This window comes from Danio rerio, chromosome 22 (assembly GCF_052040795.2).
Source record: "Danio rerio strain M-AB ecotype USA chromosome 22, GRCz13ab, whole genome shotgun sequence".
NCBI classification, from domain to species: Eukaryota; Metazoa; Chordata; class Actinopteri; order Cypriniformes; family Danionidae; genus Danio; species Danio rerio.
In genome coordinates, this window is record NC_141042.1 from 9949560 (window position 1) to 9968140 (window position 18581).

Genomic DNA, 18581 nt, shown 5'->3' on the forward strand with positions numbered 1-18581 from the left:
CGAGTGATATGACCTAAAATCAAAATCTCGATTGACTGAACACTTCACCTTGATTTTGATTATTAAACAATTATTTTATTTTTACTGTAATTATTATTTTTTATTATTATTATTATTTGAAATATTCAAACACATTTGCATACAAATTTTGGTCTAAAAAACATTTACATAACAATTTAGAATAAAAGATACAATATACAAGCAATACATAGGAAAGTAAAGTAATATATATAATAGTAATAGATAAATACAACAAGTAAAAATATTAATTAAAAATAAATAATAAATATAATATAATAATAAAAAATTATTATTGAAAATAATAAAATATGAATAAATACTGACCCTCAGTTTTAATCTAAATTTGACGTAATGATTTTTTTTTAATTATGTATGATCATTTAATTATGTTAAATTTTTTATTTGTATGTAAACATACACAGCTTTCAAAGGTCTTTGTCTAGCGAAAGAGCATGTTTCTGTTCTTTAAGATATTTGAATTGTTGAAAATGAACTTGATTATTTGAAGATGACTGAAATCAAAGCACAAATTGTTTAAAACTGAAGTCATCTTGTGAAAAAAGGCCACATTTCAGTTTTAATGTAAAAGACATGATCCATTAAAAAAAAAGTATATATATATATCATTGTTAAAAAAGTAAAATAACCAGCTTCTCTTGCAATCAAAACTGCAAATAAAACAAACAACAAACAATTTAACAAAACACTAATAAACTAAATGTTTCATACTTTACATTTTTTTTTCCAAATAGAACTTAGTTATGCTGGTAGTTCATTCTACTGAGCCACACGTGTCAAACTCCCAAAGTTCCCAGAGGGCCACAGCTCTGCACAAATTAGCTTTGAGCCTAATTAGACACACCTAATTAAACTAAATGAGTTCTACTGGCTTGTTTTAAACCTCCAGGTAAGTGTATTGAAGCAGTGTTGGAACTAAAGTGTGCAGGGCTGCGACCTCTAGAAACTGAGTTTGACACCTCTGCACTAGTTTGAACCCTTTTAACTCAGGGAATAAGCTGAAGAAAAGTACTGTAAGCGAGCGATGCTTGATGTTGTGAAATATTGGCGCAACTTTTGCTCCATGGTGAAAAAGCATATGATACATGAGTGTGGGACTGATTGCCTTTGAATCTCACTGTTTCTAAAACAAATAAATCAAGCAACAAACAATATAATTTACCTGACATTTTTTTCATCTTTTTTTTTTCTTTTGTAATGCTCACCACTCACCACAATGTCATGGAAACACTCAAGCTCTCCGTTTGTCCACTAATCGTAATATGTTTTCAAAGGGATTGTATTAACAGAATTTAAAAAATAATAATAAAATAACTGACCTGGCAAATTATATTGGTTATAGGTTAAGATTTTGGGTTTTGGTTTATTTTTGATGTATCTTCTAGCTCTGACTTGAAATGTGTTCATGCTTGATCATGTGTCTCCTTTGTTATTCCGCCATCTTGGCTGTTCCTGTAATCTGTGTTTCTGATCATTTTTAAGGTTGTATGTTAATCATCTTTTAATGTTTTTACTCCATCCCCTGTGTGCTCCCTGTATACAACCATGACAAATGTCTCCTATTGGTTAATACAAAGACATTGAGCTTAATTGGATTTAGATGTTAATCCAACTTTTTTAGCAATGCTATTTCCTTGAATTGCTTCTTTTTTTTTTAAGTCCTCAAAATTCATCTTTTTATTAATGCGTTTTATTTATTTATTTATTTTTATTTATCACTCATTTTTATCGTGCAATTTGTAATTTTGCTAATTTACTGTTTTTATTGATTATTGCAATGTGATTTATTGTGATTTTAGGATGTAAGTTTCTCATTTTGGCTTTGATTGCTTTCTTATTTTCTTTTTATACGTTGTAGTGCTTTGAGTTCAAAGAAATTGCATTATAAATTCAGTTTATTATTATTATTACTATTATTATTATTATCAAAGTTCATGACTTGATGATGTTGTTTCAGGCACTCATGTGTTGAAGTTGCTGTCTCTTTCAGGTCTATTTTGCAGCAGTTCTTGTATGGAGTCATGTACAGCAGCTGGTTCACCACAGGTTTGTGTTTCTCTTATTTTATCACGTCAGATCTTTGTGTGTCAAATCTTTGCATGTTTCAATTGGCATGTTTCAGCTGTTAAGACCTACTAAAATACTGTTATATATCCATGTTGCAATGACCATGAAACTGAACAAATTTTATATGCATACATATTAAAATGTTTATCTAATGGTCAAAAAATGAATTTATGTTAACAATCACACTTTAATTAAAAACAGTCTGATTGACATTCTCTCTATGTATGTGTCATGAGAGGGGGAAAGCCTCACCCTTTAGCATTAGTTACAGTCTCTCTCATTAGCATAAACAGCCCTAAATGAGAAGCAGCCGTTCACCATCAAAGTTTTGACCTGCTGAAGATAATGTCAGCAACAGGATTATAAATGTGAAGTTTTAGGACTGATCTAAATAGACTTCCTTCTTCTGAGTCACTTCTTTTGACATTTTCAGTTTTTCATAGAGAAAACATTAGTCCTGTCTTTAATCTGCCACTTTGCTGACACATAGGCATTCGTAGCTCCGCCCTCTTTTGTAAAGAGCACCATCTTACTTGAATTTAAAGTGACAGTCACTAAAATGGCACATTTTGGATTAAAGCCTAAAAGAGGCAGGTTATTAAACATTATTTGTGGGGTATTTTGAGCTGAAATTTTACATACACACTTTAGGAACATCGGAGACTTATTTTACATCTTGTAAGAAGCGACATAATAGCTCCCCTTTAAAATAAAAATAATAATTATGTTCATTTCAATGTATTTACCATAATAATTAAATTTACAGTAATTGTGCTATATTGTGGTCTATATTGTGATCAGGATATAAGATGATTTATATCGAGATTTGAGATTTGTGTCATATGGTTCATGCCTAAATTACATTAGTGTGGTGTTAAACTAATAAAGCAGTACTCCAAACTTAATAAACACAAAGCTGAGTTTAATTTAATTGCGCATGATCTATTTATACTTCATAAACAAGCTTTCTGGGATTGCATTATCCAAATCTTTGTCTTCCAGCAGACGTCTGGGCTGAGAGTGCAGACAGTAAAGGGAGCAGCAGCTGTGTGACGGTTTACAGCCAGTTCTACTTCACCAACACCACCAACTCCTTCAACGTCCTGCAGGACTGCGGCAACTGCTCCAGGTGTGTGTTCAAAGTAATATATGGTTTGTTCCAAAGAGGGTCTAAGAATAATAATAGTAGATCATTTGGACACTGAACCACAAAACTGTCACATTTTGGAAACTAAGATTTATGCATTATCTGAAAGTTGAATAAATAAGCTTTCCATTGATTTATACTTTGTTAGGACAGTATTTATCAGAGAAACAACTTTTATTAGGTTCTTAACTATTATTGAATTCCCAGTAATCCATTTTATGAATCAAAAATTTAGTTTTAATAAATTTATGGGTAGAAATCGACTAAATATCTTCATTAAACATAAAATTTATTTGGTATTCTAATGACTTTAATTAATATTTTACCATATATGTAATTGATATTTTTAACCTGTTCAACATAAGGTTTTGTGGTTCAGGGTCACTTTCTGACAGCATTCTGAACACAAACCTTTTTCTGTCAGGTTGTTTCACGCCAAGCGTATAGAAAACACAAACCTGTTGTTTGTGGTGGCTGAGACACTGCCCTGCAGCTCCTGCGAGATCGAGAAACTCCTGCCTGTCAGAACCAAGTGTATCCTTTCTTCCCATAATGCCCTGCTTACATTACACCTACGCTGTTTGCAGCTGCAGGGTTCTTACACTATTTCCATTTCCAAATTTTAGCATATTTCCAGCACTTTACAACTGTGGTATTTTTACCTATCTACATACAAATACATACATCTTCATCACAGTGCATCTGATGTTTGCCCAGAGCTTTATATCAACATTGAAAAACTGTCATTTACTTTTAACTAAGGTTGCAATGATTAACCGATTTCACTATTAATTGTGCTTTAACTCGTCATGGTTAATTAATCGTAAAGGCTTCTCAACACCACGTTTCTGCACAGAACTAAAAGGCTGCAACTAAACAAAGTTATGCCACTTGTGTACAAGTTTAAAGTTCCGAGCTTGTAAAAAAAAAAAAAAAAAAAAGCAGTTAGGATGTCAGGAACACTTACTTAATTTTTATAAATATTTAACAATTTAATTGATTTTTTTTTTTACATTTAATAAAGGTCACACTTTACAATAAGGTTCATTAGTTAATGTTCATTAATGCATTCACTAACATGAACAAACAATAAACAATACATTTACTACTGTGTTTTTTTAGGTTAGTTAACGTTAGTCAATGAAAATACAGTAGTTCATTGTTAGTTCATGTTAACTCATGCTGCATTAACTAATGTTAACAAGCATGGACTTGGATGTTAATAATGCATTAGTTAATGTTCAATTATGATTAATAAATGCTGTACAAGTGTTGTTCATGATTAGTTCATGTTAGTAAATTCATTAACTAATGAACCTTATTGTAAAGTGTTACCTTAATAAATGTGAACAGATTCTAATGAACAGAATAATTTTTTCGAAAAAAAAAAAAAACGGATCCTAAACTTTTGACTTAGTAGTGTATTAGTCTGTCAGAGTTTTCAAAAAAAAAAAAAAAAACATTTTTAATATTGTGTTTAAAGAGAAAACCATCTAGTTATATAAATTAATATGAAAGTAAAACTTTCAAGCACTTTATCCAAAAATCAAAGCAGTTTTCAAGCCTGGACAAACTTTAAAGCATTTTCAGTAATTTCCAGCACCCGTACAAACCCTGCTGCTGTCATCTACGTCTACATGATTGATGAATGACAGTTGGAGCTTGTTTTCCTTAATATTTCTTCTACAGCTCAAGAAGAAAACCCATGTGATGTCTTAAACTCGGCCCGCTATAGGAAAGGACCTGACAAATGCTTCGACTACAACTCAGAGGTGAAGCGCCATCTGCTGATTTGATTTAACAGTTTGTTTGCTTCCTTGCTTGAAGAGACCATTAATAATGTAGCTGCACAGCGAGATTCTGGAAATCATCCAGAACACCTAAGCAATCACATAGCAACATCCAGAGCAGTCGCCTAGCAATATCCTAGCAACTTGGTTGCAACATCCTAGCAACTACCAAGAGCATCCAAGCAATCAAACTCCTGAGCAAATGCAATCCAGCAGACAGACAACCAAAGGGAACACTACACTGCAAGAATTTAACAATGGCATAACAACATCCTTTTGACAACCTAGTTACTGCATAGCAGCATCCTATCAACTGCAGGAAAACATTTTGGCAACAACATGGGTTCCCAAACTTTTCTGCCCACAACCCCCAAAATAACAATGCCAGTGACTAGTGACCTCCAATATCCTCTGAGGTGGTTATTAATATATATACCTTGCACACAACAGCGCACACATACCAATAGGCCCAAGTCTGTTATCATGTATTTTGGAGAATCCCACACAGAGACCATCCTCCATGTTCAGTTGTGAACTATATTTGTTTTTAATGTACGTGAGTGTCGTAAAGGTGTCAGGAAGTCTAACCTGGTGCCAGAAAAATCAATGTGCTGTGACTTAAATATATCGTAATCACCCAAGGGGGTCGCAAAATAATTTTTTATTCCATGTTGTTTTTTTAATATAACTATTAACTGCTGTTTTTTATTCTCTAAGTTATGGAACAATATGGTAATTCTAATAATTTAATAAAATGAATTAGATTTTTGGAAATCATTAATAGAAACTGCCACCTCCCCTCATCCTCCCCCACCACCCGGGGGGTCCTGACCCACACTGCCATAGATGTAGCCAATCAAAATGTAATAAAAATGTAATAGTGAAATAGCAACATTATTATAATCATTTAGGAGGGCTAAATCATCACATTAACATCACATTATCATTCTGACAACCACTCTGAAACCTTAAGTAGGATCAGAGTGGGGCCAAGCTGGAGCTCACTCTGATCCCCCGGGCTCTGCAATGGTTGGGGAAATTCCAAATTGTCACAAAACAAACGATTAAAACTGGCAAGGAAAATTCGGCAAATGCATCAACCAGCAGAACCTGGGAATTTAAAAAAAAGTAAGTACCAGCATCCTGGCAAGCCTCCAAAACTTCCTAGCAAGCAGACACAGAGTAACATCCTGGCAAGTCTTTTACAGCAGGGGTCACCAAACTTGTTCCTGGAGGGCCGGTGTCCTTCAGATTTTAGCTCCAACCCTAATCAAACACACCTGAACAAGCCAATCAAGGTCTTACTAGGTATACTTGAAACAACCAGGCAGGTGTGTTGAGGCAAGTTGGAGTTAAACCCTGCAGGGGCATTGGACCTCCAGGACCGAGACTGGTGACCCCTGTTTTAAAGGAACACTCCACTTTTTCCATGCGGGAGCACTCTTAGCTTAACATTTTGACATTATTCCTATTTAAAGCTGGACTCTTTTGTAGTTACATTGTGTACTAAGAGCAACAAAAAATGGAAAGTTGCTATTTTCTACACTGATATGGCTAGGAACTATACTTTTATTTTAGCATAATAATAAAGGAACTATGCTGCCATACCATGGCTGCAGCAGGAGCAATTATATTACGCAGCACCTGAACATAGCTCCGAGAGTAACTCACCTGTCCTACGCCACACTCTGGCTCTGAGCTGGGATCAAACCAGTGATTCTTTCTATGAGAGGCAAATACTTTACCACTGGGGTGCCCAATCATGTTGTTGGAGATCAATCTTTGCAGATCTTGCAAAGTTCAGCTGCCATCTTGATCAGACGCACCTGTCTTTAATTACCCAGTGCTCCTTCAGATTCTACTTTGTTGGTGTAGGTTGTTTTTGATTAAGGTTGGAGTTGAACTCTGCAGGACAGTAGATCTAGAGTAGGGGTGCCCAAACTTGGTCCTGAAGGGCCGATGGCCTACGGATTTTAGCTCCAACTTGCCTTAACACATCTGTACGGATGTTTTTAGAAAGCCTAGTAAGAGCTTGATTAGCTAGCCCAGGTGTGTCTTATTGGGGTTGGAACTAAACTTTGCAGGACACCGGCCTTCCAGGACAGCGTTTGGGCACCCTTGATCTAGAGCAGAGATCATCAAACTTGTTCCTGGAGGTCCGGTGTCCTGCAGATTTTAGCTCCAACCATAATCAAACACACCTGAACAAGCTAATCAAGGTCTTACTAGGTATACTTAAAACACCCAGGCAGGTGTGTTGAGGCAAGTTGGAGCTAAACCCTGCAGGGGCATTGGACCTCCAGGAACGAGACTGGTGACCCCTGATCTAGAGGAACAGGAATGGGCACCCCTGCTTTAACAAGTAGGCAAAAAACCACTACCTCTAGTGTCTATGGCTAGAGCACCTTTTTTTCAATCAGAGGAATGAGGTATTCCTTCACATCACTTTACTAGCTGACCTCCTTTACAAGAGTACTAAGTCCTTCACTTTCACCAATAGTTAGAATCTGCGTAACATGATTGCACCAGATCACATTAGTGCCCTTTGTTTAGTCACAAGGTATTAAACATGGGGGATAAAAGCAAGCAGAAGTTGTCCCTGTGTGCATGAGCCTTTAAAATAACACAGATTAGTGTTCTTACATACATACGCTCAAGCAGCCTCATAGCAATGTGTTAAAGTCAATGTACACCTTAGCAACACCCTAGCAACCAACAACAAACAGCCACTTGTTGTGAGTTGTCTGTGTTGACCTGAGTGTTCTTGGTTTGTCTTTGTTTTCCCGCAGGAGAACACATCACAGTGTGGCAGCGCTCACTCGTTACACTGTCCGCTGCCAGCTCTGCTCTTGGTTCAGTTATTTTTGATTTACCTCATTCTACGATCGTAATCCCACTGCCTTCGGTGTTCCTGTTCCCCATCCGTACCACGCTCTGGTCCGCTCCTGACATCCTCCTGGTTTTCCGGCTCTTTGTCTCATCGTGAGGTGCATTCCAGCTGTGTGCCGTTACAGCAGAGCATGATGGGAAACGAGTCTTAGTACCCCCCCTCAAAAAAAAAAACTGTCTTAAATAGTTTCATATTTATATTTGGGAAAAACATGACGAGAATCTTTCTGCTGCCGTGAAGTGTTTTTTGCTTGCCAAATCCAAAAACAGGAAAGGACCTGGCGTGTTTTTTTTTTTTTCCAAAATACTGAAACAGAAATTTTAACTGTTGTTATCACAATCTCGCATTGTGTTAGAGTCTTGCTTTGTTCTGGATTTAGTGCCAAACCCTGATGTTTGTGGATGTCCAAATGCTGGGGATGCGCAAGTTCTGTTCAAGTATTTCGTTCGAGGCTTTCCTGCCAAAAGAGAATGCCATATCATCGCAAACTTCTTCGTTTAGGGGAACTGAGTTTTAGATTGCATTTAGTTTATTTACAGCTTTGTCGAATGTCTTAAAGACATATCTTGTGTATAAAAACTGCTGCCTGGTTTGTTACCCAACAGTGCCTTGGCGCACTTGTCCGAAAGGACCAACAAAAGCACTGGAGGTGGATTTGACTGTCCCTGAATGAATGCTGGAGAAAGATGTAGTATTGAATGTTAACTTGAAATTGGTTTACGGTGTAAAGCCCACAGTATACTGCACGTTTTATGTGAATGCTACAGTTAGCATAAAGTGCGTGACATGAATTTTAGCATCAGAATAGTATTCTTGTGCTGTGCTTGCAACAAGCAACTTTTGTAAACACAGATCGCACATTCATTTTGAATTGTTTTTGTACTGCACAGTTTGTCCACAAGGTGGATTGGGTTGTTCTTTTACAGTCAGAAAACGATCGAATAGAAACACCAAAAATTTCATTTAAAAACTTTAGAGTTTTAAATATCTACAAGGTTAGTTTTAACGAATGCAAATGAGTTTTTATCACTCATATCTTTTCAAGAGGAAAAGTTCAGAAGGAGGACAGGAATGAATGGTACTAATGACGATGAATATCCGCTGTGTAAAACAAACTCCGGAATAGTTGGTGGTTTATGCAGCTAGATTCAGACCAATTAAGTATTTGTGAGAATAAATACAAAGTCAGTGAAATGCAAACATAAAGGCAAATTATTTTTGTGTGGTTTAACGTGTAATGTTCAACGCCTTGACCATTACCTCATAAAATTTGCCTCAGTTGCAAAGTATAGGTAATCGAACACAAGCGTAAAATCCACCTACAAATACATTTAGTCATTTGGCAGATGTTTTTTGCAGTTCGATATACAATTAAGGAGAAAACCTGAGGTGAAAAACATCCTGTGAGTAAACTAGAGCTAGTGACACTAATGCACGTTTTAAATCCAAGCAATTATATAGAGTGTACTTTGGAAGGCTGTGCATTCATTTGCATGTACACTAAAGCTCCAAGTATACCCTGCTGTTTACAAATTCATGCTGTAAATTATGTCAGAGCACCAGCAAATTTTTTACCTGATTTCTTTGCATTTCCTAGTTTGGAGAGAAAAAGCACAGTGGACAATGATGAATCTTTCGAATGCGCATGTCGAGCACAAAGCAAATGAAGTATACTTTACAAAAGTGTGTGAATATGCTAACTAGCATGTAAAAAAACTTGAAGTATACTTTGGGCTCAAGGGTGAATGTCACCAAACCTGGCGAAAGTTTGTACTGTATTTTACCCCAAAATCAAAATGGAAACCCATCACAAGGAAAGCGAAGCATATTTTGAGGATCATAATGTTTTTTAAAAAGCACACTTTTACTTGGAAATACATTCTATTATTAGTTTTAAATTACGGTAGCATTTAGTATACTGCCTTAAATTGTGGTTATTTAAATTATTAATTAAAAGCACATGTATTATGCTATCGTTATAATCCTATTTTGAGCACCATTAAAGTAGTAACAATGATAACAAAGCACACTTTTGTTCACTATCGTGTTAGTGTAATGGAATGAAACACTTTCGTTAAAATAATGTGAATTTAAAAATCATCAATTTTATGGAAAATAGTGAAATTCGATGAGCCGAATGCAACAAAATCCTACAAATACTCTTCATTTTTAAGCACATACAAGATTTTCTGTTGATTTTGGGGTGATTTCTTGTGAGACTCATTCAATGGCGTTCAGTGTGGGTTTTTTTATTACACATACCGATTATTGTCTTCAGATAGGCACTCAAATGGTTTAAACTTTTTTCCGATGTAAATACGGTTTTTCCACACTGAGTTGATTAAGTGTGTTTTAATGAATGGAATGCAAGCTGATGTCTCGCTGTCCCGCTGCATGCTGGGAAAAAAACTACGAAAAACGCTATTAAAAATTCGCATTGATTTTCCGAATAGACACTGGACCCTTAGAGGCATTTGATGGACCAACTTTATCTCCTTACAGAGTTCGTTGACGCTATCAAAGGGTCAATATGTATTTATTTTAAAAGATACAGTATGTATATTGCTTGCGAAATGTATCAAGTGTGAGTTTTCCGACGCTTTTATGCTTTTATTGAAATGTTTTGTTTTTATCGCAGATGTTTCGTTGCTTTTCGCTGATTACGTATTACATTTCAAAGGTCGGTTTAGACTAAACAAAATAAGTTAAACGTCTTTTTTTATTTAAAAAAAAAAAAAACATGGCCACACTAGTACTTCCAAATGAATCAGACTGGGATTCTTCTGAACTGGACTGAAGGGATTTGGCTTGACGTGTTTTGTATCGTAATGGCTTGAGCAATACTTTGAATTATGTCGACTAATGCAAGCGAGTGCTACCGAACTATAGTGTAAAAGAGAGCATGAAATCAGCATTGAGCCGCTTTATTTGGATGACTTTGGTTCAGGCTTGTCTTTGAATATCGGCTCTATGTTTGTATGTAAGCTTTGAGCGTTCTAACAGTATTATTTAATGCCGATAAGAGTATTTATACTATCGTCTTTATGTAAAAATTCTTTCTGTGTTACATTGAATTTACTGAAGTGAATAGGAATGTTTTCATTTCGTTTTGTTTATGTTTGTTTCTTTTACTTTGGATGTTCTGCCGATGTTTGTTAACTATGTGAAAGGGATTTTTCTTCCCTTTCTGCGGTCTTCCATATCACTTCATTTTGTACAGATGGCACAAATTTATCAAGAAAGGCTAACTTTGTATCATACTGTGTCATTCACTTTTGGGAGATGTTTATATGAGAATTGGTGAGATAAAGACATTCATATTTTTCACGTCAACTGGGTATGGATGTTTATTTTTATTATTGTCGAAATTTGTTTGGTTGCTAATAAAAGAAAGTAGGTTTTTATTATTACAAGCATCATATTATTTGATTGCTGATACAAGTTTAATGTTTTAATCCTTTCCTGAATGAAATGTGTATTTCATTCATTATCTTTTAACATCATAGCATCACACAGTTGCTGCAGATTTGTCGGCTGCACATCCATGATGCGAATCTCCCATTCCACCACATCCTAAAGGTGCTCTATTGGATTGAGATCCGGTGACTGTGAAGGCCATTTGAGCACAGTGAACTCAGTGACATGTTCAAGAAACCAGTTTGAGATGATTTACACTTTATAACATGGAGCATATCCTACTGGAAGTAATCATCAGAGGATGGTTACACTGTGGTCATAAAGGGATGGACATGATCAGTAGGTAGGCTGTGGCATTGACACGATAATTGGTACTAATGGGCCCTGAAAATATCCCCCACACCATTACACCACCACTACCAGCCTGAACCATTGATACAAGGCTGGATGAATCCATGCTTTCATGTTGTTGATGCTAAATTCTGACCCCACCATTCGAATGTCGCAGCAGAAATCGAGACTCATCAGACCAGACAACGTTGTTCAATCTTCTGTTGTCCAATTTTGTTGAGCATGTGCAAATTGTAGCCTCAAATTCCTGTTCTTAGCTGACAGGAGTGGCACCTGGTGTGCTCTTCTGGTGCTGTAGCCCATCTGCCTCAAGGTTGGATGTGTTGTGTGTTCAGAGATGCTCTTCTGCAGACATAGGTTGTAACAAGTGGTTATTTGAATTACTGCTGTCCTTCTATCAGCTTGATCCAGTCTGGCCATTCTACAGTAGATCATCAGTTTCTGAAATACTCAGACCAGCCTGTTTGGCACCAACAACCATGCCACATTCAAAGTCACTTAAATCACCTTTCCGCAGCAGATCGTCTTGATCATGTCTACATGCCTAAATGCATTGAGTTGCTGCCATGTGATTGGTGGATTAGAAATGTGCGTTAACAAGCAGTTGGAGAGGTGTACCTAATAAAATGGCCAGTAAGTGTCTCTTTTTTCAATGTATATATATATATATATATATATATATATATATATATATATATATATATATATATATATATATATATATATATATATGTATATATATATGTATATATATATGTATATATATATATATATATATATATATATATATATATATATATATATGTATGTATATATATATATATATATATATATATATATATATATATATATATATATATATATATATACTGTTTTTTCAATGTAGGTATGTATATAATGTGTTTATTTGTACATTTATTTGATTATAAAGTATTTCTTTCAGAGACAATAGGTGGTGTTCACCTCTACGCATCATCATAATTTTTGCTCTCATCTCATTGACCTGGGACTCTGCAGCATCAGCAGGACCTTCTTCCTTGGTAAAGGTAAAAAGATAAAAGCACAAACAAGTCTTCTTCACTGATATGGGGTACCTTTTTGGTGAGTTTTTTTCACTTTTCTTTTACAACATTTAACAACCTCATATCTTCATTGCCGTCTTGTGCATCATTAAGCAGTAAAAGGTGTTTAAAATGAAAATAAGAACAGAAAACAAACACTCATGCATTATAACAATACAATATTACCACATCATTGTATTTTGCTTTTGTTGTTGAATCCTATTTAATTTTCTGGATGAAATATAATTCCTCTTACTTTGGCAGGATTTTTTTTATATGTAAAAAGTTCAATAGTATGAGCTCCCTTAAGGATTTTTTTTTTTCAATTGTCTACAGAACAAACCACTGTTGTCTAATGACTTGCTCATTAGCATAGCCTGCCAAGGTAACCTAATTAACCTAGTTAAGTCTTTAAATGATGCTTTAAGATGAATACCAGCACCTTACAAAATAACTAGTAAAATATCATGTACTGTCACCATGGCAATGACAAAAGGAATTACGTAAGTATTAGAAACTGGTTATTAGAAAGGATTACATTTAGAAATGTGTTGGGGGAAAAAAATTCTCTCCATTAAACAACTCAACACGAGAATTCAAATTTCACAGGAAGCCTAATTGGTCTTCAACTGTAAGTCCATTTGAAAAAAGTTTCACCTTTTGTAATCAGGGTTGAGGCGTAGTGTGAGTTAAATCCATACTTTGCTGATGAAGCACTTGAACAACAACAATTCTAACACCTACTCTGCCATTGCTTGGTTTATGTTCGTGCTGGCCTTTAATTAACACCTCGCCTAAACATTTACCATGTGAGTGTGATGTCATCGTTTTTAAGGACTCATTTTCAGGTGTTTTTGAATAAACACAACATTTTTAAAAATATATATAACTGTTTGTAATTCATTTTCAGATTTAAAGTTGTGTCCCAAATGATGCACTTACACACTATACACTAATTAATACACTCAGCCCTGTAGTGTAGAGTTTAGTGTCTTCCCTAGTAGAACACTAATTATTTCCAAGCGACATTTAAGTTTTGCTCATGTAGCAAATAGGGTGGAGCTTTCGGGCGCACATGTTGGATTACTTTATTCATTTTGGATTGTGAAAACAAACTTTTTCTACAAGAGTGATTATATAGTTCCACCAAATGGAGAATGCGGTTATACTCATGGCAAGTATTGTTTGGTACTTTGGTCATTTATTTCACTGATTTGGCAACCGTCAAATGTCATCAGGGAAACGGTTTGAATTTCCGCTTATTAAAAAAGACATTAGTGTTCCATATGGGACGACACTACATTCTATGCTGTTGAGTGTGTAAGTACATAAGTAGGCCTGCATAGTGTGCCATTTGAGACGCAGCTTACGTTAAGCTGCTTTGACACAATCTACATTGTAAAAGTGCTATAGAAATAAAGATGAATTCAATTGAATATCTTTCATGTGGGAGAATTTTGCTTTCCCAATCCATAACCAATAAAGAAATCCAGCTTCAGGGCCTAAGAGCTCTTCCCCTTCCACTACATGAGTAAAACTAAGAGCATTGTCATCATCCTGGTATTTAGAGTGCACTTCTTTTTAGATTTTTCAAGCTGAAGGCACTACTTGCACTATGTATACTACAAGATGCCATAGAATAGTGCATAAGTGTTCGATTTGGGACCTTGTCTTGTAAACCAAAGGGGTTTAAACTTGGTCCTGGAGGGCTGGTGTCCTGCAAAGTTAAGTTCCAATCCCGATCAGACACACGTTGGGCTAGCTAATCAAACTCTTGCTAGACTTTCTAGAAACCTCCTTGCAGCTGTGTTTAGGCAAGTTGGAGCTAAAATCTGCAAGACACCAGCCTTAAGGACCAAGTTTGAACACCCCTGGTGTAAAAAAAAAACAGCCAAAACGCATGAAAAGTTTCCCATTTTTGTCTGAAAATGTTGTCGTGTAAACAGCCCCTAAAATCCTAACCTTTCTTTGCTGGTGTGTGTTTTACCATCTTCACTTTTGCCAAGGTGAGCTCTGGGTCATCAATATCTCTCTTCAGCTCACATCGTTCATCCTCCAGTCTCCTCTTTTTTGGCAGTCACTTTAGCATTGATTTCCTCCTTAAATCTCTCTGCTGTCTCTGAGAGATTGGCCTTGAGCTGGATCTCACTCTTAATGAGCCCTTCACTTTGCCTTCAGGGCCAGATCCAGTCTTCTACAGAAGAGGCTTGATCTTTAAAGTGTTCTGCACCTCCTAAAGTGTATACTTGGAGTGTTCACATTTGTACTTGAATCAACATCAGTGGAGGGCTAGAGTTTCTCTGAAGCGCTCTTGGGGTCAACGAACTGACCCTCTGGAATAATGCGCCTTCATTTTATACTTTTTATTGCAGAGTGAAACTTACACAGGAATACACTTCTTCAACTCTTCTGAACGCCTCTGCTTGAAATTACCCAAGTGGATTCTACTGGGGAAACCTTTCTATTGACCTTATTTTGCAATGCGGAATTGTGATTGTTTTAGAAATTCTTATTCAGTCATCTGTGGAAGAAATGACTAAGAATAATAAATGGCAGAAAATGCTGTAGAACTACTTGCTGTACAAACAAGTGTGTTAATGAGCACACACAAAAAGTAGAATATTGTGATAAGAAATTATCAGTGTGCAACATCAAACAGCAGAACAAGTTGTTTTTGATGTGTAAAAATCAATGGGAGTGAATGAAACCTGAAATCTCGAGCCGAAAAGATTCCAATAGCTGCGCCCGCTTATAGGTCAAAAGTAAAGTCAATGAGTTCTGATATTTTGTAACAAATCATCACCCCTGAGGTAATCAACTCTGCATCAGATATAAAATCAAAATGACCACCAGCTTCCAAAGCTCTGTTAAAAACTGACACATTTGACACTTCAGGGATGGAGTTTACTGTGAGTCTTGGACATGTTGGGAGTCAGGTTTTCCAGGTTTTCGTGTGGGGTCATTAATTAGCAGTGGTGGTAAGAGTAGTGACTGCAGGTTGAAAGAAAATAATGCTGTGATCAAGAAACTAAAAATTTACTTAAGTACACTCCGTGAAGCAAGTCAAGTAAGTCACCGTGAAGCGAAAGTTACGGTTTTTGTCCGGTATCTTGACGTACATTTACTTGAAACGGTCCTGAAATAAGCCAAAAAAATGTAGGGTGGTGCATGATTTACTCCTTTGGGAACGGATTGGATTTTTTAAGACAGGTATTGCTAACAAAAGGAAGGAAGACAACCACTGATAGCCCCTCCCTAAATTTCTGATAGCCCTGTCTCAAAGTACTGATCGATACCCCCAAATGACTAGCTCTGCCTTAAGGGACTTATGACTCCACCCTAAATCATACCTGTCAACAATGAGGGATACGCCCATCATAAAAATTTGCATTTTATGGCGACTAACTGTCATCCCACATTTGAAATTCCCATTTGAAAATTATGTGATATATGCATCTTGTATATAGTGTGTGGAGTTTGTATATTCTCCCCATGTTGGCGTGTATTTCCTCCGGGTGCTCCAGTTACAATCCCCCCCCCCCCCCCCCCCATCCAAAGACGTGCGCTACAGGTGAATTGAATAAGCTAAACTGGCTGTAGTGTATGTGGGAATGAGTGCGGATGGGTGTTTCCCAGTGATGGATTGCAGCTGGAAGGTAATCCGCTGTGTAAAACATATGCTGGATAAAACACCTTGAAAGGAACCACTTTTTTTTACTCTGTGACCAATAATAGGATACATTTTTCTATCATGCTCTTTGGTGTATCAAAACTTGTACTAAGTAAAGAAGTGGGTCATTTACTTTTATAAGAATGTCCTACAGGCTTTATTCTGAACACTAGTAGGTTAAGTGTGTATGTGTGGCTCTGTTTTGCCTTTGGTCACAAACTCATGTCTGACCTTTATTCTGGAGCAGCACAATGCTTTTAGATTCTCTGTAATGTTGAGGATCATACCTGTAGGTGATTTTATTAGTACAGTCCTTTTTATATGAACAAAGCAGACTTTAGAGAAGTGTCTGTATTGTTCCATGCTGTGTTCCCATAAAAGAACACACACACTACAGTAATTTATCGTAAATACAATAGTGTTTTTGACAGTGTTTTAGTGTATAACTTTTAAAACTGTTTGTTAACAAATGCTGCAGCATACTGTGGTATTAACTATTTTGGACTGATACACTTTAATAATTACTGTAAGATACTTTAGTTTTTACTACACTAAACATTGAAGTAATACACTCTAACCATTTGTTTATATTGCTATATTTAGTGTATTTCTATAGCATTTATAAAATTACTACAACATTCATTTATTCATTCATCTTCCTTCGGCTTAGTCACTATTTCCAAGGTCACCACAGTGGAATGAACCGCCAGCTATTCCAGCATGTTTTATGCAGCGGATGGCCTTCCACCCTCAACCCAGTACTGGGAAATTACCACAACAGATAAATTCAAGTACTTTACTAGTATTGTTCAAAAAGTATTTAGTATTTATTATAGTTTATTTTCACGTGGGTTTTTCCTTGCCTATGGAATTAATGATTTGTCTTATGTTTACTTGTAGTAATTCCTTCATGTTATTCATATTCACAGTAGGTCTATTTAATTTGTTCCTTTATTTGTAGCACTTGTCTTCCAGAATGTGGCTAAAATATGTGCAAATAAATGTAAAATGTGTATTTCCTTTGACCTCGTTGACTTGAGGGAATTGTTATTCTAGAGTTGTTTGGATTTTCATAAGCCTACCGATGATTTGCGGCAATGTTTTGATCCTCAGGCGACCCCTGGTGGACATACGAGTATAGATTTTTTTCGCTATTATTTGTTTTAAGGAGTCCATATTACACTGTATATATAAGTATTGAATAATATTAAATAACAATATGTACTTGTGATTATGGTTTCGATAAGGGTTAACCCGATGCTTTTAATTATGCATAATTTTGTCATACAAAATTGTCATTTTTTTAGAATGGCTTTTTCTAGTTTAGCCATTTGTATTTTACCTTCTGATCAAAGATGGTATCTGTTTACAGTCATTCCTGCACCAGATGTTCAGCTAGTGTGAAATAGTGTAATATGAATAAGTCATCATTATTATATTAATTCTAAATAACAGTTTTTAGCATTACAAAACTATCAAAGCTGTAGGCTCAATTGGGCTAAGGACAAGGACACTGACAGGGTTTGTACAGGGTTAAATGTTTTAATAAAGAAAAGCAATCTGAGAACCAAATGAATGACATATTCCATTACATAATAACTCACAGAAATCAGGCCATTTTAGAAATCTTAGGGATGAAATACTTTTTATTTACTGTATTTATGTTTTTATTTTAGGGACAGATCATGTACGTTTTAGGTAGAAAGTCCCATAAAACATTTTGCTCACTGCTGAATATTTAAATAACGAAATTTTAAAGCAGTCATTTTAGGCAGATTTGGGCACACCATTTGACATCTTGAAGGAATATCCTGCATTTGAAAAGAACAATAAAGCTGTGTAAATAAGAATGCTTAACTAAGAGTAATTATATTAAACTGGTGAAAGTAATTCAATTATTTGTTTTAATCAAACGCCTGTAACTGCGTCTGGATTTTTTTATTTTTAATTATTATTTTTAATTAATTAATAAATTTTTTATTGAATACAAGAAAAATAAAATCTCTGCATTGAAGTGAAAATATATTTTATTTATCTATTATTTTGTGTATAAAGAATTACAGTTTAACACAAAAATTAAAAATAAGATCGAAAGCAGAATCATTACCAGGGAAATACAGAAATATATATTTTATAGAAAAATTTAAAT

The 18581-nt window shown here is 35.5% G+C and overlaps 1 protein-coding gene across 6 annotated transcripts in view; it reads left to right on the forward strand.

The window, feature by feature from the left end:
- The window catches only part of cacna2d2b (calcium voltage-gated channel auxiliary subunit alpha2delta 2b), a 60789-nt gene extending 49523 nt beyond the window's left edge, over window positions 1-11266 (forward strand). For 3 of the 6 annotated variants that reach the window (XR_015521307.1, XM_087303160.1, XM_087303162.1), the window contains 5 exons: window positions 2030-2085; window positions 3112-3235; window positions 3678-3787; window positions 4943-5025; window positions 7833-11266. Coding sequence is in view for 5 of the 6 variants with exons in the window: in XM_087303160.1 (XP_087159286.1) it covers window positions 2030-2085; window positions 3112-3235; window positions 3678-3787; window positions 4943-5025; window positions 7833-7934 (475 nt within the window). In the remaining variant the exon portion in view is untranslated. 6 annotated transcript variants of the gene reach the window in all.
- Window positions 11267-18581: the final 7315 nt, after the last annotated feature.